This window comes from Notechis scutatus, chromosome 2 (assembly GCF_049901735.1).
Source record: "Notechis scutatus isolate UNSWTSFEM ecotype Mainland chromosome 2, rNotScu1.2, whole genome shotgun sequence".
In the NCBI taxonomy this organism is placed as follows: domain Eukaryota; kingdom Metazoa; phylum Chordata; class Lepidosauria; order Squamata; family Elapidae; genus Notechis; species Notechis scutatus.
Genome location: NC_142010.1, coordinates 205147494 through 205173580, shown reverse-complemented (window position 1 = coordinate 205173580; position 26087 = coordinate 205147494). Strand labels below are relative to the sequence as shown.

General features: G+C 37.0%; 1 protein-coding gene across 2 annotated transcripts in view; it reads left to right on the top strand.

Moving 5' to 3' along the window:
• The first annotated feature begins 1287 nt into the window (after window positions 1–1287).
• FRMD3 (FERM domain containing 3) overlaps window positions 1288–26087 on the top strand; it is an 85446-nt gene continuing 60646 nt past the window's right edge. The window contains exon 1 of one of the 2 annotated variants that reach the window (XM_087957851.1): window positions 1288–1953. In XM_087957851.1, the coding sequence (XP_087813977.1) occupies window positions 1804–1953 (150 nt within the window). In that variant the 5' untranslated portion in view covers window positions 1288–1803. The remainder of the gene's footprint in view (window positions 1954–26087) is intronic. The other variant, XM_087957852.1, reaches the window with a different exon arrangement.

Sequence of the window (26087 nt, the reverse complement as noted above, 5' to 3'; positions counted from 1 at the left end):
TTTCTTTTCAGCTTTGTTCCCTGGATGTTGCCTTCGTTTCATGCCCATTACATGAAGGGAGCCAGGCTTAAATATTTTCTCCCTTATTTGGACACCATCCAAGGGCAGCCACAAGGCATGTATTTATCACCCAGTGCCTCTGAAGGAGGTTGGAAGATTTCAATAATCCAAAAGAGGCAATAAAGGTAGGATAAAGATCAACCATGGCCCAGCAAAGTCATGTGCCATACGTACTTCAATGCTAATTCATAAATGGACCTGGATCGATAAGATTTGACAGCTCTTCCTTTCAGCTGTGCAGAATTGCTTCCAACTGATCATCAGAGTAACAACCTCCACATTTCTTCCCCCTAGAAATTCCTGGTCTTCTTATGATGCACCTTGCTCCATTTGGTATTATTGCCCCACCTCCTAGGGTTCTTAGGGGGGGAAAATGACAAACGACAAGATGGAAAATAATAGATTAGAGTCATGATCTTCATCATCGCACAAAATCATGAAGAGAGGATGTGAAGGAAAAGGAGGCAACCGTGAAAGGAAAGAGGAGTTCCAACCTTGGCAACTTTAATGACTTCATTAAATGACTTCAACTCCCAGAATCCCCCAAACAGGCTTAAAGTTGCCAAGGTTGGAGACTCCTGTTCTATGGATAGATGGCACCTTGCATTACCGCCCAAAGTCCCTTCTACAGGTGGGCAGCTATGCCATAGTTCCCTCTTCAATCCCCATTTATGTTAAGGAGAAGAAAAAAAATAGATGGTGTAAGGCGAAGATTACAAACAGAGAAGACGTAGTGAAATTAAATTAAATTAACAAGTCACGGCAATTGCACAACTGTACTCTTGTCTGGAAGCAAGGAAGTGAGAAGCCAATGGAGGGAAAGAGGAATCGGAGAGAAGAAAGAAAGGGAAAACGAGGGATATTTGTGTGATAGAAAAGGAGAAGAAAAGCACTAGAGGCCAGGGAAAAGAATAGAAGAAAGAGGATCAGAGTTGTGTGTGTGGGTTGGTGCTGGTGGGGGTGAGGAGGTCATCTATTATAACGACGGCGTACTTTGCGTGGTAAAACTCGCATCCCGATTTTTACCACGCAAAGAGAAAGAGGCAAGGCGCGCGGGAAAACACTGGCAGGGCAGGGCTGTCTGGACCCCCGTGAACGAAGCTTCGTTGGAAAGCTCTGGGGCAACGGGGGAATGGAAAAGAAGACGGCTAAGGGCGCGAAAGCGCCCGAGGTTCACCCCGAGAAGGCGGGAGGGAATGCGACTGCGGGAGGGGCAGCGGCGAGCCGAGGATGCTGCTGCTGCTGCTGCTGCTGCTGCTGAGGCGGGAGAGGAGAGAGGAGCAGCGCGGAGCCTGACGCAGCCGCGCAGCCAGCAGGAGCCTCGCCAGCCCGTCGCCTCTCGCGCCCCCAAGGCTCAGCCTACCCGCCCCCCGCTTCCCCTCCAACACCACCGCCAGAGCTTGCGCGTGCCGCGGCCACGCGCCTTCCCCGGCAGCTTTACGCGGCGGCGGCGGCGGCCCTCCGTAGCGCGAGAGGTGGACTCCGCCGCCTTCAGCGAGGCAAGCGAAGCAGCCCCTTCCTCCTCCTCCTCCTCCTCTTCCTCCACCCCACCCTAGGATGTTCGCCCAGCAACAGCAGCAGCAGCGGGAGCCGACGCCGCCTCCTCGGGGCTGAGTTGCCCTCCAGCCCACGAGGCGGGCTCTTGGGTCGTTCCCTTTTTTCGGGGTTTTCCCTCCCGGCCAGGAGGGGCCAAAGCAGCGGCAGGGCTGGTCTCCGGCCCCCCCCAGTCCGGGATTGCGGTGCATGTTCGCTCCCTGCGAGTGCGTGAGGCGAGGGGGCAGAAGGACCATGAAAATGATCCGGTTCCGGAGCTCGAGCATCAGGTCGCTGAGCCAGGAGATGAAATGCACAATCCGTCTGTTGGACGACTCGGAGATCTCCTGCCACATCCAGGTGACTCGAGCCTTCGGGAAGCGGGTGGGCAACTCCGGACTGTGGGGGGGGGGTTGTCACCGTCGTGCACCCCCCTCCCCACTCCCGTCTTGCTCCTTTCTTCCCCTCTCGGCAAAAGGAAAGGTGGCTGGCGTTGCCCGCCGCCCGTTCCGCTTCAGCGGCATCGCTGCTGTGTCACCTGCTTCCCGCTCGCCTCAGTCCGCTCATCTCTCTCTCTTATCTCTCCATCTTTCTATCTGTCTCTCCCCGTCCCTCCAGCGTCCACGCACGGCGTGGTGAGAAGTGGTTTACAAGCAAAGGGTGAACCGAGGCACGGCTGGTCACCCCAAGGTCGTGGTGGGGCGGTGGAAGGGTCGAGAGCGTAGACAGGTAGTCCTCAACTTACGAACATAGTTGGCCCCAAAATTTATGTTGTTAGGCGAGACAGTTGTTAAGTGAGTTTTGCCCCATTTGGCCACCTTTCTTGCCACATCGGTTAAGTCAACAACTGTTGACTTAAATGAGCAAGATGGTTGTTAAGTGAATCTGGCTTCCCCATTGACTTTGCCTGTCAGAAGGTCTCAAGAGGGGATCACGTGACCTGCAACCGTCTTAAATGTGAGTCAGTTGTCGAGCATCCAAATGTAAACCATGTGTCCACGGGGACGCTACAGTGGTCGTAAGTGTGAAAAATGGTCGTAGGTCATTTTTTTCAGGGCCGTTGTAACTTCGAACAGTGACTAAATGAATTGTTGTAAGTCGAGGACTACCTGTATTGAAGACCCCAGAAGGTTCTCCTCCAACAGGCTTACTCCACAGCTGTGAGCATAAGTTGTGTGTGAAATCTAGTTGGCATTTTCCTGAGGGGGGGGCGTTGTTCGTGGGGGTTCCAATGAAAAAGCGTCCTGCATCTTGCCATGCCTTCCTAACAGATATTTGTGTGAACTGGCAGTAATCAGAGGATTACAAGGGGAGTTACAAGCCGGTGTTCCCTGCCTTAGAATCCCCATATTTTCCCAGAGTTGAAAGGGTGAAGTTGCTGCTTTCCTTCTCTAGAAGAACGGCCTTTGTGATTTGCTTCTGGAATTTGGCTGAACAGTGCCAGTGGACAAAAGACATATATCTTTCCTTCTGTACAGGCTTTCCGTTCATTTAATGTAAAAAAGACAAGAAACTGTCACACATACAGTGAGGAAGTAATCTCCTGGTCCATTTTAACTGATGCTGGTTATTATAGTTCAGGGCCTGAGAGCTTAAGACCTCTCAGTTTATATATGAATGAGTATATCTCCACCGTAAGCTCAAAAACATAAGCACTTAGTTTTTTCAAAGAAGGGAGGGGAGAGTAAACAACATGTGGAAAGAATCAGGAGTTGTGCTAATACAATTATATGATTAACGGTTGTATTTTGGATTGTATTTGGACAAACTACTCTTTCTTTTTTCATTCATTCAGGACAATCTTTGAAGTGATTAGGGAGATGGAACCCAAAATTGCTTGAAGTGTCTTTCTAGAGGGGCAAAGAGATTGGCTCTGTGTGTGTGTGTGTAAATGGGAGTTGCTGCATTTGAAAGTAATTGTAACCAATCTCATTCTGCTGGAAGGAAGAGTGAGATGGTTGGTCAGAAGGATACAGCAGGATTCCAGTAAATAGGGCTTTCTTTCATCTGGTATCTTTAGCACACCCGGCTTTCTTGTCCTGTAGAACATTAATTGTATTTAATTTTGCACTGCTACATCAAGACAGTTGACGCTTAATTGAATGCTTTCCATATTTGTCTGTTATTTCTGTTATTTTAGACCAATTTACTATCCAACATTTGAACTGTAAGTTAAAAACATTTAAGCAGCTAAACAATATTGGGGGTAGAAAAGGAAAGAGATAAATGTATTTATTACAAATGCTTTATCCTTCTTCCATTATCAACACTTTAAAGTTGAGTTTTCAAATCACCATGGGCAAATAGGCGGCAATATAAATTCAATCAATCAATCAATAAAATGACCTATGTCATATGCTTTAAGCAAAAGAAATAATCATAGCTATAAGTTAAAATCTGTAATCAAGGGCAAGTTTCATAACAAAATTAATTATATTGCAATGCTTTGTGCATATTTTTTCAAACCTTAAATATGTTTTATTTTTGAAAAAGATAACTCATTATTCAGAATGAAAAATGAATACCCATTTTTAATATTTTAATTTTTTCTTTCATTAACCACAGCAAAACAACATGACAATTATAATCACATTTTAAAAAGCCCTTATATCTTTGATTAATAAAACCTCTAACTGATTTCTCTTCCAATTAAGGAGCTTAGAACTATTGACTTTATAAAGTTTCTATTTAAAAGTTGTTAAATTAATTATTCTTAAATTCTTTTTCAAATCATGTAGATATGAGCACTAAAACTTAGAATAAATCAAGCTGTTTGTCGCTTTACTTAATTGTCATGACTTTTGTTCCAAAATATTGTGTACTCTTAATGTGGTTGCAACAAAAGTAAGCACAGTTTTTAGACCGTACCTACGGAGTATTTTTATCAAATCCCAGGAATGGTTTCTCTTTATTTTGTGTTCGTTATGCCCAACTATGGATACTGTGTCCAGTTGTGAACTTCTTATTTCAAGAAGGATTGCAACAAAGTAAAAAAGTTTCAGAAAATAATGATCAAGGGTATATAAATAACTGAAGAATTTAGTTTGGAAAGAAAGAAAACTAAGAATGGATATGATGGCAATCTTCATATAAAAAAGTCATAGATGAGAAGGTCAAGAGTTATTTTTGTCACCTTGGCATATAGGAAAATCCTATTAAGTTATGAGAAGGTTGGTTCTAGTTCATTATTAAGAAATATAATATAAGAGAAATTTGATACAGAGATACAGAGATAGTGGATTCCAGGGGATGTATGCAGAGATTTGACAGTCACCTTTTGGAAAAAGCTTATGAGCCTTTACTGCTTCATTCAATGAATTTTTGCAGTTATGACAGTGATGAGAAAGTAACTTTGCAACCAACCCTCATAGTTACCCAATCCTTACCCTTTGGGACAACCAACCCTCACAGTTTAGCAACCACTTTGCTTAACAGCTGAGTTGCCAGTCCTAATTATGGTTGCTAAAAGAGGACTACCGTACCTGTAGTTTGAATGTATGTTCTGAACAGGATGCTGGATTTAATTGTTAGTTGCCGCCTCCAAATATGTGACTAATGACTTTTATTGTGAAGATTTTTGTAGCAAATTTAATCCAATCCAAATTTGATCCAATCAAATAAATTATTTTGGCTAGCTGGGAAAGTTATGGACTTCTCTCAGAAATTAAGCTATGTAGTATGCAAATAAAAATATGCTGTCTGCTGTCATTTAGTAGATGTCCAAATGAAACATATCTGAAGTCATTAAAACAATTGTCATGTTTTACCCATTCTTAAGAGTAGAATAGGTAATATAAGATGATATTTAAGATTGCTTTGGCCAAGCAGATATTAGAGACTATGCTGACAAAACTTAGCACCTTTATGAAAGGATAGTTTGATAGAAACAGCTTTTCTTTCTCATGGTCTCAGAACTTTTCATACATTAAGCTGTGTATTGTAATTAACTAACTTTGGTTATGGGAAATTAAATTACATATAATTGTTCTTAAGACAGAATTGAAAGAATAGGCAATTCTGAATAGTAGTTTGATTTCCTACAACATATTACATCAGAATTTGGCAACCTTTTCGGTTCCAGGAGCCAACTGCTATGTCAGATGCTGTACATTTCTACAATTTATGTCGTTAGGCAAGATAGTTGTTAAGTGAATTTTGTCCCATTTTACAATCTGCCTTGCCAAAGTTGCTAAGTGGATGCTGCTATTGTTAAATTAGTAACACTGTTATTAAGTGAATCCGTCTTCCCCATTGACTTGACTTATCAGAAGTTCTCAAAAGGTGATCATTGGATCTTGGGACACTGCCACTGTCATAAGTACATGCCAGTTGCCAAGCTTCCAAATTTTGATCACATGACCACACAGATGTTGCAATGTTTATAAGTGTGAAAAATGGTCATAAGTAACTTTGAAGGGTCACTAAATGACTGGTTGTAAATCAAAGGCTATCTGTACATCAGAGTGTGAGAAGTTTTATATCCAAATATATTTTATTCTTTATACTGTTTCCATCTTCCCCTTAAAACATTAACAGAATCCACAGTGGTCTGAGAATCAGTGTCTCTACTAGATAACTCACAGTCAAGCTGAGACTAAGTTAATTAAAATTAGCAAATTTCCTCAAATAAGTTACCATATATTGTAGGATAAGGTCTGTAAACACAGAGTTAATTAAATTAGGTCTCCCAGAGAAACTGCATGTTGACAAGAATAAGCATATCTACACACACATACACACACACACATCTCAAGTGTCACCCTAGAATCAGCACACCACAAGCTCCCCCTATAAAAATCTACTGCTACACCCCATTTCTCTGCAAAAACAAAACTCTTTATTTCCTAAGCAAACTCTTTATTTTCTAAGGAATACATATTTCTTCTTTCCTCACAGCTGTCTGGATCTCATTTTTATTTATTCTTGTGCAACCTCAGCTCGAGTTGGAACCCCAAATTAGTCTTGTGACAAGAGCTTGGCAATCATACAGTACTCTCTGAATTTCAATAGTCCATGCAGATTTTCAGTGCTTTCACATTGAATGCATAAGGTCAAAATAATATAACTTTTCTTAAAACGTATTCTGAGGTTTATGTGGATATGCGTGTCTGTATGTGTATTGCAGACTTATGTTATCACAAAGGTGATCGCATGATAGTGCAATCGTCAAAAATATGAACCAGTTGCCAAACATCTGAATTTTGATGATGTGATTATGGGGATGCTACAATGGTCATAAGTGTGAAAAACAGTGATAAGTCCTCCCCTTTTTAGTGCTGTTGTAAATGTCAATGGTCACTAAATGAGCTGTTGTAAGTTGAGGACTACCTGCATGTTGAATAGCGTTAGGCTATAATTGCTTGTATCTTTTATTTTTATTTCATTTTATTAGTGATCTAATTTATTTTTTATTAAGGTTATTTTTTATTAAATTGTTTTACTTGTTTAATGCGGATGGTTTAATCTGATAAAATATTCCAGAGTTATTAACTGTCAGAATTTGGGTAGATTACAATAATATGAAAGTTTAATAAATAAATATGTGTAATTTGCTAAAGTGATGTTTATTAATAATTATTCCACAACTGATCAGTAATGATTTTATGACTTAAATGAACATCTGATCATAAATATTCTTTATAATGCTGTTAATGAAGTATGACTGGAAATTCATAGACCCTAAATATCAAGTTCAAAACTAGATTATCAGATGAGCAAGTTTGGCAAAGCATTTTAGGTTGTGGGCAGATTCATGCTGATTGACTCGAGCATAAATTTGGGGATTCAGTCTACTAAAGCTGCAAATGAATGGATTTATATAGGAGTACAAAATTTATTTGCTTCTACTTGGTAAAATATTGTTAATTTACTGTTTCTAAAATATCTCACTTAATTTGTCTACTGTTGAATATAAACATTGAATATTTATAATCCCATAAACTGATTAAAAATCTGATATTATATTACATTGTATTCTGTGGGCCTGCTGAGGATTTTTCCATATGCCCTTAGAATGATCTGCAGTAGCTTCCGGTCAGTTAGCAGCAATGTCAGAAAACACTTTTCTTTAAAACCTTGATTAACCAATTCCAGAAGCACCACAAAGAATTCATTTTCAGGGAATCCTTTCGCACTTGTTTGCTATTTAGGAATTTACCTCCAATAACTGCTAAACGTTTATTTGTAAGAGAGCTGTTTTAGGAGAAAGTTCTGTGGAATAATGCATGCTTTTATTTTTATTTCTATTCTTTCTGAGAATATGTAGTAGCTTCTTGTCATTCATGTTGCAAATTTTATAGTATTGCTGTGGAACTAAAACTAGCTATTACATTTAGTGTGAATTCCCACATTTCCAGATACCTAGAAAGAAAACAATACTGGTTGCTGGGTAGAATTGTTCAGCAGGCTGAGTCAGATTCATTGCATGAGTCATGTAATTGGGGATTCTACCCAGCTGCTTAATAGGCAGGGGCATAGTGCCATCAGACAACTTTAGGTTAGGCATTCACCCAAAGTTCAAATTGCTTTTTCATCCACAAAACTTGTTGATGAAACTTCTAAGTGAACATTGTCATTGGAGTTGAAAGGAATCAAGACGATGAGCAAAAAAATTACATATTTTTTAAACGACCCTATTTCCAAGAATCCCTTAATCCAGGGGTGTTAAACTCACATCGTCATGGCAGCATCAAGTGATATATTGGGATTTTTTTCCCCTTCGCTAAACCAGGCGTGGACGTGGCCAACGCATGACGTATCCAGCCCACAGGCTGGGAGTTTGATAGCCCTGTCTTAAGCATTTATTTCTTAAGTTTCTTTGAGATGGTATAACTGAATAAAGCCGAATAAAGAGAAAATGACTAACAGAATAAAACTAAAACTAAAACTAAAAATTGGAAACAGTCTGTAACAAGAAGTTCTCTTGTAAGATCTCAGGCACAGACCTTGGGATTACTTTGATTATCTTCATATCTGTTCTGACCCAAGCCTTGTTCAAATCAAACAAACACAAAGTATGTATAAAAACAAACCTTTTTAATGCGGTGCTATGAATTCTGTGCATTCACAGCCAAGAGTCATTCAAAACTAATTGTCTCAGGTAAGACCAAGCCCTTTCAAGGTTGTGAAAGGCTGCCAAGAACAAAAGACTAATTGCAGATAAATATCCAAAGCCAGAAGTTTCAAAAAAAACAAACTGGAGTAAGCAGGGCTTCAACGAGGACTCTTGAGTAAAAAAAAAGCCTTTTTCCGTTTTGGCCACGGCCCGGTACCGGGATCCGTGAGGCGGGGCGCCCCTCCCCGCTTCCTGCAAACAAGCCAACCTCAAGGCTGGCTTTTATCCCTTATGGGAGGGACTATCATCTTCCACCCTTATTCCCGAGTTGCCTGTGCTGCTTCAGCTGCTCTTTTCTTTGAGCAGTCCTGTGCGCATGCGCACTGAGCACAGGCTCCCCGGGGCCCTCTTTGTCACTGCTGCCAGACTCTACAATCTCCGAAGGCAGCACCCCACTGTCCAATAGTCCTGGCCCCATCCCTGCATCACACGCAGGCCCCTCGTCCACTATCAGAGACCTCAGCCGTCCACACCAGCCGGTGAACCACAACAATATCTCACTGATGCAGAAGAGTCTGATTGGGGAAAACAAGGAGACAAATGACATTGCGCCATGAAGATGCAACTCCATCCCTTTTGTGTGAGTGTTGTGCTTTCACATGCATGTATGAAAGGAGTAGAGCTTCTGTTGTGATATCATAATTCTGATTTCATCATTTTGATGAAATTGTTGGATTCTGCAGACACTTTTTTGCATTGAAACTTTAAGAACAGAATTATTTCACATTGTGTAAATATTATGCAGACATAGATCTAGTTATTGGAATGAGTTTAGACCTTTTATAAAAAATCATTTCCTTCCTTTAAAAAAACTTATTCCTTACTTCTGTCTTCAGGACATCTATAAAGGTCATGAACCTTAATAACAGTAATAGTTTCGTACATTTATATACTGCTCAACTCTCAGTGATTCTGGACAATTCTTGCCAAAAGAAATAGTTCCTTATTTGCTAAAGTTATTATTAAATGGATAATGTTTTAAACTTATTTCCCTTTCTTTCTCATAATGTAGATTTGGTATATAAACTTAATTAAAAATGCAGAGACTTAATTATTGAAGAAAGTGTATGATGTTCCCTGTAATCTGAAAAAAAAAATTGTCTTTTATTTCTTAAAACCATATTGACTAATATACAAGTAATCCTCAACTTATGACTGCCATTGAGTGAAACATTTATGTTGTTAAGTGAGCTTTGCCCGATTTTACGACTTTTCTTGCCACAGTTGTTTAGTGAATCTGTCTTCCCCATTGTCTTTGCTTGTCAGAAGGTTTCAAAAAGATGATCACATGATCTGCAGACATGGCAAAGGTCATAAATGTGAGACAGTTGCCAAGTGTTTGAATTTTGATCACATGACCATGGGGATGCTGCAACACTCATAAGGTATGAAAAATGTTCATAAGTCACTATTTTCAGTGATGTTGTAACTTTGAATGTCACTAAATGAACTGTTGTAAGCGGAGGACTACCTATAAATGTACTTTTTGAATGAAGCTCTAGAATCACTGTTGTGCATTTTTTATTTAGCTATTGAGTAGTATTTTTGGACTTTCAAATAAATTGGACTTTAATTTCTTCTGATAAATGTGTTGGAAACTAGTATCAGTTCTGCTCAACATTTTCAGATAGAAATATCTACTTCTTTATAATAAAAATGCAGTTACATTCCATAGTTATTTTCAATTCATGAGTTAGTCTTTCATACTACAATTAATTGAACATTTACTCAGTTTGCTTCTGATGTCTTTTTCTTCATTGCATGCTTAGTATCCTTATGAAACAAATGTATGCCAGTTGCTTGATCATTGGTGATCAAAGTGAATTTACAGATTAGTAAATATTTAGAGCTGAATATGTAACAGCTGTCCATGATATCAGCTTCTTTTGTCTAGCTTTCATGCTTTCCTTTATTATAAGAGAGAAATAATTCACCAGACTCTTAAGTACTAATTAAAAAAAATTCAAAAAAGGGTCCCGCTTCCTTATTTAAGAAGAATAATCTACTGATTTACTTCAGTCAGATTAATATAATCTTAACTAAAAGATCATTTAATTTAAAACATATTTCATTATTTAATTATACTTGTTTACATACTATCCACTGTCCAAATCTCATGACTCTCATTTGTAATATATAAATACAGTAAAATGTAAAGTAGCCAAGAGCAAAGTAAACTAAACTCCAAGAACACCAATGTGGATAACCACTATCCTTAAAGAATAATTTTTGCAGCCTTGCAGATAGCCAACAAAAGAGTTCAAGATTTCCAGGTGACAAGACATTCTTTCAAAGGAGAAGAGAGTTTTGGAGACATTCAAATTTTGGATTGTTGTGGTTTTGCCTCAGTTTAGAAACAAGGTGGTCAAGGATTGTATATGGATATCATTTATGTTATTGTATTATAATTTTTTCAGTGTACTGTAGCTTCCCTAACAAGCTTTCCCATGTTTCAGTTAAATCCCAAGAGAAGTTTGTGTTGCTACTGACTCTAGGAAGGACGAGTGAAGAAATGGAAGAAACTTTCTTCCTGTGGAAACTTCTACTCCTGAGGGAAGACTAATTAGGAAAACAAACTGGTGGCTTAAACTCTGATAAAGAAGCTATTTTGTATTAATGTTTATCATTGGTTTCCATTGTCATTTTGGTTGATTTATACTTTTCCTACAACAATTTGGAGATAAAGATTTGATTTTATTACATTTAGTGGCATCAAATGTTGCATGTTTACCTGATATGCCTTTCGTAGTGTTCTCATGTCTCTAAAGAAAAAATATTTATGGTATTCTCTGTGCCCCTGATTTCAAGGGCAAGATTCATGACAGGATATTGTTCACATTTGTTCTACTCTCAGTTTCTATTTTAATTTTCTACCCTGGTAGTCAATAATTGATTGATTTTCTAATTCTTGGAATTTGCCCTAGAACATTAGAGGTTGGGAAGTATTTCAAAAATACATTTAGGAGAAACGTGCAATGCCAGGCAGATTTTTTTTAAAAGGTAACTTTATTTTTAAAAACTTTTTTCATAATGCCCTCTGTAAATATTATCCTTTAAAGGAAACTGTATGAAGGTTTGAGAAAAGCAGATAAGAGCTTTAAAAAAATTAATTGTATGGAAAAGGTTTGTATAACAAGCAAGAATAAAAGTTAAATGAAGTAAATCATTACTCTCATCTACTAGTGGATAAGGTCAAAGGATGACATTTGTGTATGTATGTATGTATGTATGTATGTATGTATGTATGTATCTATCTATCTATCTATCTATCTATCTATCTATCTATCTATCTATCTATCTATCTATCTATCTGATTTGGAGAATCAAATTGAATATGATGTTTCTTAGGCAATTCAACAGACGTTTGTGTAGGTAGAGTTCTTCCTTTTTCTGAATCAAATTACCAACATCAATAATTCAAATAAAAGCAGGCCTTTATTTGCATCAGTCTAAATAGCAGTGCTCCTTCCACCTTTTCCCAGTTAGCATTTTGTAGTGTGAATACATAGTACTGTATGACAAAAATATAAATCATATTTGTTGAATTTCACTGTAATCTGATAATTAAAAGTTATTATAATTAGTTAACTTTACACAAAACAATGTGTTTTTTTTCCCCAATTTTCTTTTACATTCATGAGTAATTGTTATAGGTGATGTTATATACTATCTTGGCAAATAAACTAGTTTTCAAAATTTCCCGAATATCATGAGGAAAAATTATTAAAGTTGGCAATATTCTGATGATTGTAGAATGATTTCAACAAAAAGTAGACCACCAGTCTATTCCTTTTGGGAAAAAAATCATATATCATATAATTGGATATTACCTTTTGGTACCCTGAGAAACCATAGCATTTTGTCTAAATCAGATACAACCCATGTGTTGCATAAATATTACATAATTTTTTTAAAGAAGCTTGTTAAGCATATTGTACATTCTGGAGGTATTTAAGCAATTAAAACAAATTGTCTCTTTCCAGTTTTGATGATGTTGTAAAAATGTAAAACAAATCCCGAAACAAAACCGGAACAGTCACATTCCTAATATAAAATAGAGAAGGAAGTGGAGGGCTGCATAGAGCAACAATCTGTAGGCTCCCAAATTCCAGACAGAAAGGAGGCTGGGCCAAGATGGAGAATATAGTAGCTGATTTATATAAACTGCATCAGCTCCTGGACCAGATCTTAAATAGAGCACTTAAAAATACAATTGGAGACAGATTCTTTTCAGGGTCGGTAAAGGAGACATGTGCCCACTGCCCTCCATCCTAACATGAAATTACTAGAAATACCTAATGCCTTTGCTCTGTGGTCCAATCCCCACCTTGTGAATTCTTTGGAAATATTTTACAGTGATATTTTTATCTGTTCTTGGATAACTACTTATTAAACTTCTTTCCTTGAAAACCCCTGAGAGCACAACAAAAGCAAACTATTCCATTTAAGTAGCTATTATTTTGGAATACAAATTTTATAATTTCACAGTTTATAAGGTAGAAATACCTGCTAAGATTTCTATTCCTGATACCTTGACATTACATTTGCACACCTTGACACACATTTGCACACCTTGAGTCCCTTTTCTCACTTGCATCGAAGTGCAGCACAACAAGCATCTTTTTTTTTCTGTGTCCTTTTGGACATTGGCTTCATCAGGTTCCCAGTCTTTGCCTTAGGCAGCTTCCTTGTATATTTATGTGTGCAATGAGATTGTAATGCTCTAACAAACATCACACGTGGAAAAATGTCAGTTTACTGGAGCTCAGACATAAAGTGAAGAAATTAACATTATTTCAAGAAATATTAAGAAATAATAAAACTACCCTACTATATTTTAGAAAGCAACTTGGTTACAAATAACCTTCCCTGTCTTGATTTGCTTCAAAGGGAGGAACATCAAATTTTAAAATGTCATCTGATGGATGGGAACATTACAGACTGTTGCAATTCTAATGCAAAGTGTTGCAATATGTCTTTTTGATGAGCAAGCCTCATGCTAGGCAGCAGTACACAAATTATGAAAAATGATTGCCAGTAATTTTACAGTATGTGATTACTGGATATATGTAGATCTCAGACTTCAATGTTGTAATTATCGTTTGTTTTAAAAAAATATTTTATCACAGAGTCTTTTTTTTATGAAACAAATAGCTTTTTATTAGAACATTGAGAACTACCAAACCTATAACTGTTTTTAGCTTGTTTCTGTCCAAGGATTTGTCTGTAGCTTTTGCAATGATTAAAAGTGAGCTTAATCATATCTGGGCCATATTTATAATTGCTCAATAAAAATTCAAATATTACTTTGCATTTGCAAAGAAATGAAATTGCCACTTCATGTGGGGTTGCAGCACCATAACATTCTGCATGAAAAAACATATATTCTTATGGGTTATTTTTGTTAGTCAAATCCTCATTTCACTTCCCAGTGAATAATGTTTAACATTCTAAAATAGTCAGATACAAATCTTTAAGATTGTTAAGAAATATGCCCTAATTATAATGATAAGTAAGAACAGAGAGTATGTAGATTCTTACCTGGCTTTAAAACTATACATTATTATGATTTGCTGCACAGTCAACCAGATGTTCAAACTGCATTTGCATTTTTATCTACCTATCAAATCCTTCCCAAGGAATAGGCAGAAGTGAATGTTTAATGGCATTAAAGGCATCATTGCAGGATGCAAACTGTTCCAAATTAAGCTGCCTTTTGCAATTGACTGATGGTGATTTTGTCAATGCCAATGGTACTGAAGTGGTGTTCTAGTTGTTTTGGGATGCCTATTACTATTGGTAGTATCTTTGCTTTCTTTTGCCACAGTGGTTCTCTTTGTATTTGCGGGCCTTTGTATTTTTATCATCTCCAGTTCTTTATCTATCAGTTACTGGTTTTCCCCCCCCGACACATTCAAGTTCAGCTTTAATTATGCCTATTTAGTGCCAAAATCATATATATATCTAATTTGAACAAGTATTTTCTTCTGGCTTTCTCCTTTCAAAGTTCAAAGCCACTTTTAGCTGTCAATTCCCCACCCCCCCACTTTCTCTGGTCACCGCTTTTACTATCTTTCTTAGAAATTTCTTAAGATCTTAATTCCGAGGTACCTTTATGTCCAAATGTTGCGCCTGGTTAGCCTGATTTTCACGCTATCCTCTTTTTCACCATTCCAGCACAATCTTTGTCCCAGTTAGCTCTTCTTCTTCAGGGTGGCCATATTTGACCACTGCTACAGCCTGTCCAGAGGGGAGTATGCCTAGCCAGGGAGGGAAAATGCAGCTTCCTCGACCCAGCTGGCGTTCTCCCCCTTCTTCTGGCCCCAAAAACAGATGTTCAGAGCCCTCCGATGAGAAAGTACGGATTGAAGACTCGCACGATCATGGTCTTCAGTCCATCAGCAAAGAAGACACCAACAGAAGCCCTGAAATACATAAATTATTGTGTGTCCTTATTCAGAGATCATAGAAAGAGAATGTTTACTGTTTACTCAAAAGTTATATAAGCACACAAATACACATGATGCAGGTGTTTCCAAGTTTTCCAAAAATATTTTTTGTTAAAAGCTTTTGGTCTATTTTTATGAATTTCTAATTAGAATAATCAAGATAGATCCCAACTATGGGAATTGTAAATTTTCTTAGAACCAACATCTCTTTTAAAAAAAAAGAATAGTTTTTCACCTCCCCCTGGGCCTAATTGAATCGAAATAAACAGAAATCATTAATAATTGAAGTAACTCTTCTACTTGCTTTTATGCCAGTCTTTTCTCATATTAATCCAAGTAACCCATAATGCTGCTCAGGATTAGTTGCATCTTGTTTCTGAATCCAAAGGCAAATAGAAGATAGAAATCATACCTTTCTCTTGATTGTGGATGAAAGATCACATATCAATCTAATAATCATTATTGTTAATACAAAAAGATTTCAGTGTGTTTTTCATTAAAATATCATTAACTGATATAAAAGATAATGGCAGGATTACAATCACCTATGAAATATATGCATGCGGTATTGTATTTCATAGGTCCTCTAGAATCAGTCTGAGGAAATGATTGGTTTGTAGATCTCTGGTTTGTCTTGTTTTTTTCTTCTTTGACACTTGCATTAGTTTTATATATTGTTGTCTAAATATCCATTCTTATGGTTATACTGTAGAACTGGAGATATGTGGCTGTCACCATTGACCATGTCAGCTAGAGCTGTAATTCAGCAACCTCTGGAGAAACATACATTTCCATGTTCTAAAATAAGGAAGATGAGGAGTAACGGGAATTTATGATAATTTCACCAAGTGAGTTGCATAGGATATAGAGCAAATACTATTAATTTCTGTAAACCATACTCCAATGATACTGTGTTTCTGGCAATGACCCTAGTATGTAAGACAAAATAATTCATTATTTACATCAGATAATGGAATTAGATTCTTTCCTGGCATAGATTTCATTTTCCACTTAGTGACATTGCCATAGCGTTAAGGGTTTGAATTCCTTGGAAGAACAATGAAATAGAATATTTTGTAGAGTGTCGTTATTGATGGATGCCTTTCTGTGGTTGCTTTTAAGCACTTACTATCATAAATTATTTATTATCATTAATAATAATGACCACACATTCACATTTAGAGTAAGGAACTTACTATAACATCTGGCAAATTCCCTAATATCAAAAATGTTCTTCTGTTTTGTATAAATGCATAAAATGTTCTCTTCAGAGATATATTATTTAATTGCAAAGTTATTTGGGGGATAATATTTTGCTAAAATAGAACACAAGTTCACATTGTTTAGAATTTTTCATTATAACACAAATATGTAAAGGACAGCTACCTTGAAAATAGCTGCATTTTTTTAAACAATTTAAACTCAATTAAAACATATACTGTATGCCAGAATAAATTTCGCCTCCTATCCCCACTATCTAGACAGAGCTGAAGAAGTTTCTTGGATCAGAAGTGAAATGTCTTCAGAGAAAAACAAGAAAGTCCATTTGCCTCTTGAAAAAGCACCTTTGGGACAAAAAAGACCTGGATGACTAAGAATCTCCGTTTTGCCTCCTATACATTCTAAACACAAGATTTTGGCTGTGCTGGCTTGTGTAGGATCAGATTATTTATATTAAGTTTCAGATCAAAAACGTTGTCTAGCCAGGTCACAAAAGAAAATGGCAATTTTAAATCATGTATGAATCTAGTAGAATAAAACACAACAATGAAACACAATTAGATGCAAAACAGATGATATTAGAAACATTTCCAAGAAAACCATGCTAAGGCAAAAGCTGTAGCAAGATATATAATTCTGGCACTGAAAGGACATCTTTTTGTAGTTTGATGTCTTCCAAATTATAGGGATTGCAGTCCAAACATATTCACAGGCCCTAAAGTTAAAGAAGACTGCACAGTTGATCTCCATAAGGGATGATATCCTACAATTATAGCAAAGTATTTAATAGACTGTTTGCAGAGCAACGTAAATTGTGACCTGGATATGGCTCACAGAATTTACACTGTCTAGGCATTCCTGGAGGTAAGCTATTTATAGTTTCATTCATATAATGGGTAAACTGGAACAGTTCCAAGAATTTTGGCAGAACACAAGTGATGAGCCTGGACTTTTGATTTCTTTTCATCTTAGATTTTAATTTAAATCTAAGTATTGATGACTCATGCAAGATTTTTTTTACTAATTCAGTGCAACTCTTTTGCCTTCCTGAGCATCATATGAGAATGGACAATCATCTGAGAATTATTATGGTAGAGAAAGAATAAATTTTATGGCTTGGGCCCAGCAGATATTGGGCCAGGGCTCTCATTCCTCTTGCTGTCACCCTTCCCACTACTCCTACAAATTTTCATAGTTTACCCTCCCAGTGATCCATACGAGTCACAAGAATTATTTTTTGTGTTCACAAGCATGCAAATATTTGCATACATAATACCATGTATGTATGATGTATGCAAATATTAGTCATTTACGTCATACATGGTATTGCATTCAACACCTGTAACGCCATGCATTCTTGGGGAGGATCACAGCAGTAAAGGATTAAGTATTGGTGTATGCAATAAATACAAAAAAATAAATAAATCAGATTTTGCCAACCAGCTGTTGCTGTTTAAAGTAGAAGAAAAAAACCCTAAATCTCTCACTCACGTGACTGGCTTACTTCCTAGCAATATAACTGATATTTAATATAGATGATTAAAAATCAGGGCAAGCCAGAGGCACAGAATTCAAGAGTCCATAGAATTGCACATTGCTTTGTATTTAAAGGGGAGCAAATGTAAGCTCTAGCATTTTATATTTAATGTATTTCAGGTGCAAGCTCAGCTGCTGTCGGCATAGTTATATATTGACTAACATGCAGAGACTTTATGAGATTTCAGTTAGATTTTGCTGAGAGTTCATGACTTCTTTTTAACACCAACTGGCTTATTATTATCTAACTGTCACTTTTATCTCAGCTAGTATAAAAACATGGAAGATGGCAGCCTTGGTGAATCAAGACTTCCCAAAAATGCAGAGATGCTGCATTGAAAGGAAAATATTAGTTTCCTTTCAGCTGCTAACAAATTGCACTTGAGCTAGAAGTAATAACGCTTGGCTGTCAAACTCAGGTGCAGGACTCATTCTGGGATAGGGCAATGACCTATATGGACATGTCTTTATTCTGATGTCATTTCGGTGGCATCTAATTTCATATTTAAATTAATACGATTAGTTTTCCACAATTTATTTAATTTTTTTTTCCTCTTATCACATCTAAGAACCAAAATTTGGCAATGACTTTGGGAAGTCTGTATGGTCTATAACCGTGGCTTTCCACTGATCATATTCTGCCTTAAATTAACCTTCCCCAGTGGGGTACTCTTCATTCTGATGCCCCCCAGAAAGTTTAAACAATTCTCATCCCACGAGTCCAATGCATCTAAGGCTATGGTGTTTTAATGAAATTATTTTAATTTATTTATTTATTTATTTAATTTACACTGGGCAAATCATACATTAAAATATTTTTAAACCTCACATGGAACATATCCAGGCTTCTTTCCTTTTTTTGTAAATTTTATTTGAGTTTTCACAAAAAAATACAAATAAAACATCTTTTTTGAAAGTAGCGTAATCCCGGGTTACATTTCTTCGTACAGACACAAATTCAATTTCATGCTCATTTTTATGTTCTATTCCATATCTTATTACTGTTTTACATTTTCTACATAGCTTCTCCCCTCTTTTAATTTTCTCAATTTTATTTTAATTATCTTGTCTCAATTCAAATCATTATATTTATACTTTTTGTCTGTCCTGTTTCAATTTCATATTATCTTTTCTCATTAAACAAAGTTTCTCCTGTAGTTGCTGATTGGAGTATGACGCCTTTATATCTTTTAAGTTTATCCATTTAACTCTTATTTAGGCTTCAATATATACCTTAAAGTTATAACATTCAATATAATACATAACTTCCATTCAGATTCTGCTTGGTACATTCTTAAACTACACACTATATTCTTAAAAAAAAAAAAAGATTATAAATATATGTAATTAAAACAACACATTCCATTCCAATTCAATTCTATCATTAATGTTAATATTCATTAAAATCTTAACTTCTTTAACATTACTTTTCAATTAAATATCATACTTCTATGGGAACAGTTATAAGCTTTCCATAATTAATTCCCCCCCCTCTTCACTTATATTTTATAAAACATTAACTAATTAAAATGTTCCCGTCCCTTCCTAATTCAATTTTCTTATTTATTTTATTTCATTTATTTTATTAACAAACATTTCACTAGATTACAGTAACTATTTTATCCCTCATTTTAATCATACATTGTTTCCAATTTTCTAAAATTATTTCTATTACTAATATAACAATACAATCTTATGTACCTTTACAGAATCCCTTTTTCAGTTAGATTTTCACCCATTATCTCTAAATAGGTCCTGTTTCTCTATATCTTGCTCCGGTCCTTTGTAACTTCTTTTCCTTCCCTTCTTCCCTCTCTTCTTCTCTCTCCCCCTTTTCCCCCCTTGTCTCTCTACCTCTATTTCTCTCTTCTGTATTCCCCTTTTCTGTTGCTTTCCAGTATTATACTTGTTTTTCGAATTATTTTTCTTTTCCTTGGTTGTTTTTTTAAGTCTTAATTTCTCCATTCTCTTTCCCCCCTTTTCTTTTTCTTCCCCACATAAAATTACTTGTTCATTAAAGATGGCTTCTTCTTTGTCCCAGTCTTCTTGTTTTGCAGTCTTTTCTTGTTGTTTCTCATAGTTCCAAATCTCCATTTCTAAGAATTGAAAAACGAAGCCAAAAGAACCCTTCCCTTCTTGTGCATCTTCTTTGTACTTTTTAAGTTCCATTTTCAATTCATCCAGAAGTGGTGCCATTGTATAAATTTTTAAACAACCACCCGATTGATTTTAGTCATTCAAATATAATAACCAAAAATCCAAAGATCACCAAATAATCGAAATACACGCAAGCTGTTTCTTTTTTGCTCTTTTTTTTCACTTTCTCTTCCTAGGGTTACTATTTAGTTGCAAAGTTTCAGTTAAAATGTATCTTTTAGAAGTCTTGTTGAAGTTTTACTTTAGATTCTTTTTAATTCCAGGCAGTCTCCTCCCTCTTCCAGATCCTGCACTTATTCTTTTTCTCTCCCTTCCTGCTTATGAAAAAGAAAGTTTTTAATGTCCAGAAATCTTTATTATCCCTTTGGCATTTTGTTTTATTTTCAGCTTAATTGCCTGTTGATGTCAAAGTGAATTTTCCCCCCTGATTTCTTATTTAAGTCTCTTGGTTGTCAGTATAGAGAAAGGGAGAGAAGAAGAAAAAAACCAAACCTTTCCCATTTCACTTTCCTTCGCTGCTTCAGACTCTTCTTTGGGAACGATGTTATTTTGTTTTAGTTTAAATTCCAGGGTACCTTAGTTGTTGCTTTTGCAATTTAACCCGGTCAGCCAAAACTTTCACTTCTTATCTTCCTCCTGCACATTCTTTTCCGGTTGAGTTCTTCTTTGAGGTGGCCATTTCTGACCACCGCTGCAACCACCTTCGGGAAAGGGAGTAATGGCCAGCTGGGGAGGAGAGATGTGGCTTTCCTCAACCCTGCTGGCAGTCTCCCCCCTCTTTTTTTTTTAAACAAGTTTTATTAATTTTTTTCAAAACACACAAGTCGTCATTATCCATTACATATTTAAACCTTTTTCCATTATAAATTTAACAAGTCAGATAAACTATAATTCTGTTTTAAACCATTTCCATATAAACATACAAAAACCTCTTATCCATTTTCTCTTTCTTTCTCTTTACTCTTATTCCATTTTATTATTATTATTTCATCTATTTCTTTCTGACTTAGTTACCATTATTCTCATTCTATATTTCTGCAAGGTTTCATTAATTCTCCCCCCCCCAAAAAAACATATATACACAACACACAAAACATAAAAAAAGATCTTTTTGGAAAGTAACTTGGACCCAGGTATTTCTTTCTTCATGGACTTCAACTGTATTCATACTCATCTTACATATCATTACTTATTTTATTTACCATTCTAAATCTTCTATATTAACTTCTCCCCATATTTCACTCTTTTTAATTTTATCTTAATTAATCATCTTAATTTGAGTCATTATATTTGTATCTTTTGTCCATTCTTTATTGTACCTTTGTCTCATTCCTTATAAAAAAAAAAGAAATTTCTCCTGAAATCACTAATCAGAGTATGATGCCTTTCTATCTCCTGACTAAATTAATCAAATTAATCTTTAGAATACCCAATCTGATTTTGCTTGGTACATTCTAACTGAATAATACATCCAAAATAATTAAATACATAGTTAAACAATAGATCTAAATATTAAAAACAAATACTATAATGAAAATTTTATAATAACATCAATCCCATAATCTTATTAAACTCTTTAATTAAAGCTCAATATTCTAAATCTCCCCTCATATTATATTTTAAAACCAATCATTAACATTTCAACATTTTAATATCTTATCAACTCTTAAGCCATTTAAGTTTTCTATTTCTAATACAATACTACCATATCATCTTATGTACCTTGCAAAATCTCTTTGAAGAAATTATACTTATCCTTTATCCCTAAAAAAAATTCCTTTTTTCCCATTTAATTTCAAAACTTTGTAGCTTTTCTCCACCTTTTCCCTTTCTTTCTTCTCCCAACAAACCTTTCTACCCCCCCTTCTTCTAGCCTCTGCCTTACTGGCTTCCCTTCTCTGTCGTATTCCTCTTCCCTTTTGTTTACCATCCTTATATTGATTTTGCACCTTGTTTTTCCCTTTCTTAAATGTTTTTTTAAATCTTAAGTCCTTTATTTCTCTTCTCTTCCCTCTTCCTTCCCTCTTGGTCGAGTTCTGAGATTTATTAAAGATGGTTTCCTCTCCTTCTTCTTCTTCTGCTGTCTTCATCTGCTGCAATGTTTGTTGATAGTTAATAAGCGCCATTTCTAAAAAAAGGAAGGCTTCTTTCAAACCAGCTTTACCATTTTTTTTTGCTTGCTCATAATCTTTTCTCAGTTCCTCAATAGAAGGAGCCATTATAAATCTTTTCTTTTCTTTTCTCTTACAACAGTCAGAATATTCCAAAGGAAAAATAAGACAATCCCAAAGTTATCAGTCAGTCCAAACCAAGACAGAGTTCCCACTCTCTCCTCCTAGGGTAGTATCAATCAGAGAAAAAGAAAGTCCAAATCTGTTTCTTAAAATCTTATTGCAATATATTTTAGTCTTTCAATCCTTAAGGCATCTCCTCCAACAAAGTCTTAGCATACAAATATTTTTTTTAGTCCTCTCTTTTCCCACTCATCGCTTAAAGCCAGTTTTCACCTAAAAAAAATAGATTTCTTAATATTCACTTTTTATTCCGTAGAAAAAGAGGGTAAGCTATCCTTTCAGCACCATTAAACTGCCGCTTTTTTCCTCTTCTCGAAGGTATCATTCAGAAAGTCATACTTTTCAGGAATTTTGTTAAATATGTCTTAGAGTCCTAGGAGCCAAGAAAAACTTTCTCCTTTCAAGCACTTTCTCCACTTCCTCCTGCGCATTCTTACCCGGCTGCCAGCTTCTTTGTGGCGGCCATTACGGACTGCCGCTGCACCGTCCTGGGAAAAGGGGGTTCTGCCGGCCGGGGAGGGGGTCTGCAAAACCCCCAAACCCTTCTCCGGATCCCCCCTACCTTCAGCTGCCCCTGCAGGGCAGCCTAGCTCCGTACCCGTCTGGGTCGGAGCCCCAAAAACGGCTAGCGCGGCAGGGATCGCGCAGCTTCGCAAATCCCTGCCGCTCGCGAAGCCGACAAACCGGAAGTCCGGCAGTCTCCCCCCACTTCACCCCCTCTATGGGGTGGCTTAGCCCCGAAACCAGCCGGCTCGGGGCGCTCCAGCGGTGACCCCAGACCGAAACCACGCACGATCGCGGATTTCTGTCTGTCACCGAAGAAGCTCAAACCGGAAGGGCCATATCCAGGCTTCTTAAGATAATTATTTTACTTAAAAAAATTTATATGGCTGCCCAGCTCACGCTAAGTGACCTCATGTGGCTTACAAAAATAATGAGCATATAATTTGGAATAATTAACATGTCTTTTTGAAAATTACATATATATATATTTGAACTGGTCAGAACCTGCTGAATACCACTTCTGAAGCACGGCAATAATTCAAGCAGTCAGGAGGAATGCCAGGAATGCAGGCCACAACTCTTAACACTAGATGAATTTAGCGTTAGATCCTGACAACAGCCCTTTTTTTCCTCATAAGCCATGCAACCCACATTGCTCTCTTCTGCATTCTTCCCCACACGCCCTAGGATAAGGAGCAGGGTGGGCCTTGGTCTTCATCTGAACCCCCTCTCCCTTGTTCTTCCTCTTTCCTGCTCTGCCCAGCTTGACTTTGCCCTTCCCCAGTTTCCTCCACAGCCAACAGAGCCCGCTCTCTTTCAGCTGTTAGTCTTCTCCGCCAGATTCCGACTTCGACAGGGGCATGACACTGTGTGAGTTAGGCAATAATCACACAAAGGTGGTGGGATCATTTTAAAAAACATTCTTTCTGTACAGGTGTAAAGAATTTATACTAGGGACGAATGTCTCAAAGCAAGCATACTTCATCTTACGGCAGGTGGATACAGTTGATACATTACCTCTGAAATTCTGATTGGCTCACTAAATTTCCTTCATCACACACGTTATCTTTTGGCGGTCTTTTTTTTTTTTTTAATACTCTTCGGGCAGATTTTTCTAGCTACCTCATGGGATTAAGCCATGTAACCCACATTGCTCTCTTTTGCATTCTTCCCCACATGCCCTAGGATAAGGAGCGGGGTGGGCCTTGGTCTTCATCTGAACCCCCTCTCCCTTGTTCTTCCTCTTCCCTGCTCTGCCCAGCTTGACTTGCTCTTCCCCAGTTTCCTCCACAGCCAACGGAGCCCGCTCTCTTTCAGCTGTTAAGTCTTCCCCACCAGATTCCGACTCCAGTAAATTATGTCACCTTTCTCCCTCTTAGAAACTTCTGGCACCCTTTTGTGATGTCATCATTCCTGAGATGGATTTTGCAAGTCACTAATGTCCTTCTAATCTGGCTGTAAGGTTGGAATCGGGAGTCTCAAGGGTAGAGACTTGGATGTGAAACGCTATCTCTAGTTATTGACTGAAAGTCATATTTAACCACAAACTGTGTGAGTAGACTAATAATAAAGGATGGTTTTTACCCTGCATTACATTGCAAATGGTCTTTTATGGTTTCACTTGAGAGGCTTTGCAACCAAGCCAAAAACATTATGAAACAAAGACTGTTGGGCATAGAGAAGCAGCAGGAAATTGATATGATCCTCAGATGCCTTTAAGGTATGGAGGCTTCTCTAGTACTAGCCCTGCGGATAAATTTTAGACATCACAGAGCGCTTACTGCAGCTAGGCTTGGCCTATTACCTTCAGCCATACTGGATGGCAGATGCCTTAAGATGCCCTTTTCTGATTGATTCTGCCCTGTAGATATTAGGCAATTGAGGATGTAGGTCATGTTTTATAATATTGTAATTGTTTATAGTGAGCTAGAATCCTCCTCCTTTCTAGCACATCTTTCCTGTGCCAAAAGAGCTATCTACTGGAGAAAAGGAGCTGAATATGCTCTTGCGGGCAGAGATATAGCAATGTCATGCAGTCAAAGGTTATGAGGGCCCTTACATAGATCTTTGCAGATAGAGCAAAGATACAGTGATGTGTCCACCAAATATTTAAAATTATTCCATTTAAAAGCTACACTGCTGCCACGGGGCTAAGATGAAAGGTTCAATATCCAGTGGCTCAAAAACCAAAATTTGTCCAACCATATAGGATGAAAGCCACTAGATTTAAAAGTTGTTTGTTGTTTTATTACCTGTTTACTTTTATTTTATTTTTGAGATTTGATGTTGTTATTTTGAAATTCTATGGGTGGGTGGCCGCTACTGTACTTACTTTTGTAATAAACATTTCAGAGTTGATTTTTAAAACATTAATTTAATGTGATTAAAGAAACAAAAATGCTACCAGACTGAAACCCAGTCATCAAAATATCATTTGTTGCCTCTGTATTCCACTATTCACATCCTGGGATATTATGAAGTAGGCAGTGTATTTAATTTGGCATTCCTGAATTGTGAAAACATTTGTCTTATTTGCAATACATCCAAAAGCTTTATGGACTGATCTCTAAAACCAAAGTGGCCAAGAGAGCCCGAAAGGGTTCTTGTCTGTCTCTGTCTGTCTCTTTGTCTGCAATTAGGGAAATATGTTGATTATGCATATTTACAGGTAACATCATCCAGCAGACATTTGGCCTACCACTCCCATCAAATCAAAGTAGCTAAAAGTGCTATGATTACACCTATCTAAAAAATATAGATACCTGTATTAAAGATTTCACTGTTATTTTTTAAATCCAAGTTTATTGAAAAATAACTTTTTTCAGTAATTTAGTTAAAGCTGCTGCTAAATTGTATTTTAATTTAATCATTCTTAGAAGACAATCTATAATACATTGTTGGATGGCATGGAAGTTTAGAAACTTGTGAATCAGTGTTCCCTGCAGTCTGTTGCCAGATTCTGCCAGTGCTATGTTAGTTATGTGTAAACTACCCTCAGTATTTGAGAACCGTTTTCCACATTGACAGGGGCCCTTCATACTAAAGCTCAGCTTTTTACAAATTTGTTTTGAAAAGAGATATTGGTTGACATTGTTTTCAGCTTTGGTGCGCATGTGGAGTGTTGTAAATATATGGCAAAATGCAAGCAATGGAGATATTTAAAGACATTTTAAAGTGGAAAGAGTTAAAATGATACTGAGTCAGACTGTGTTGAGCAAA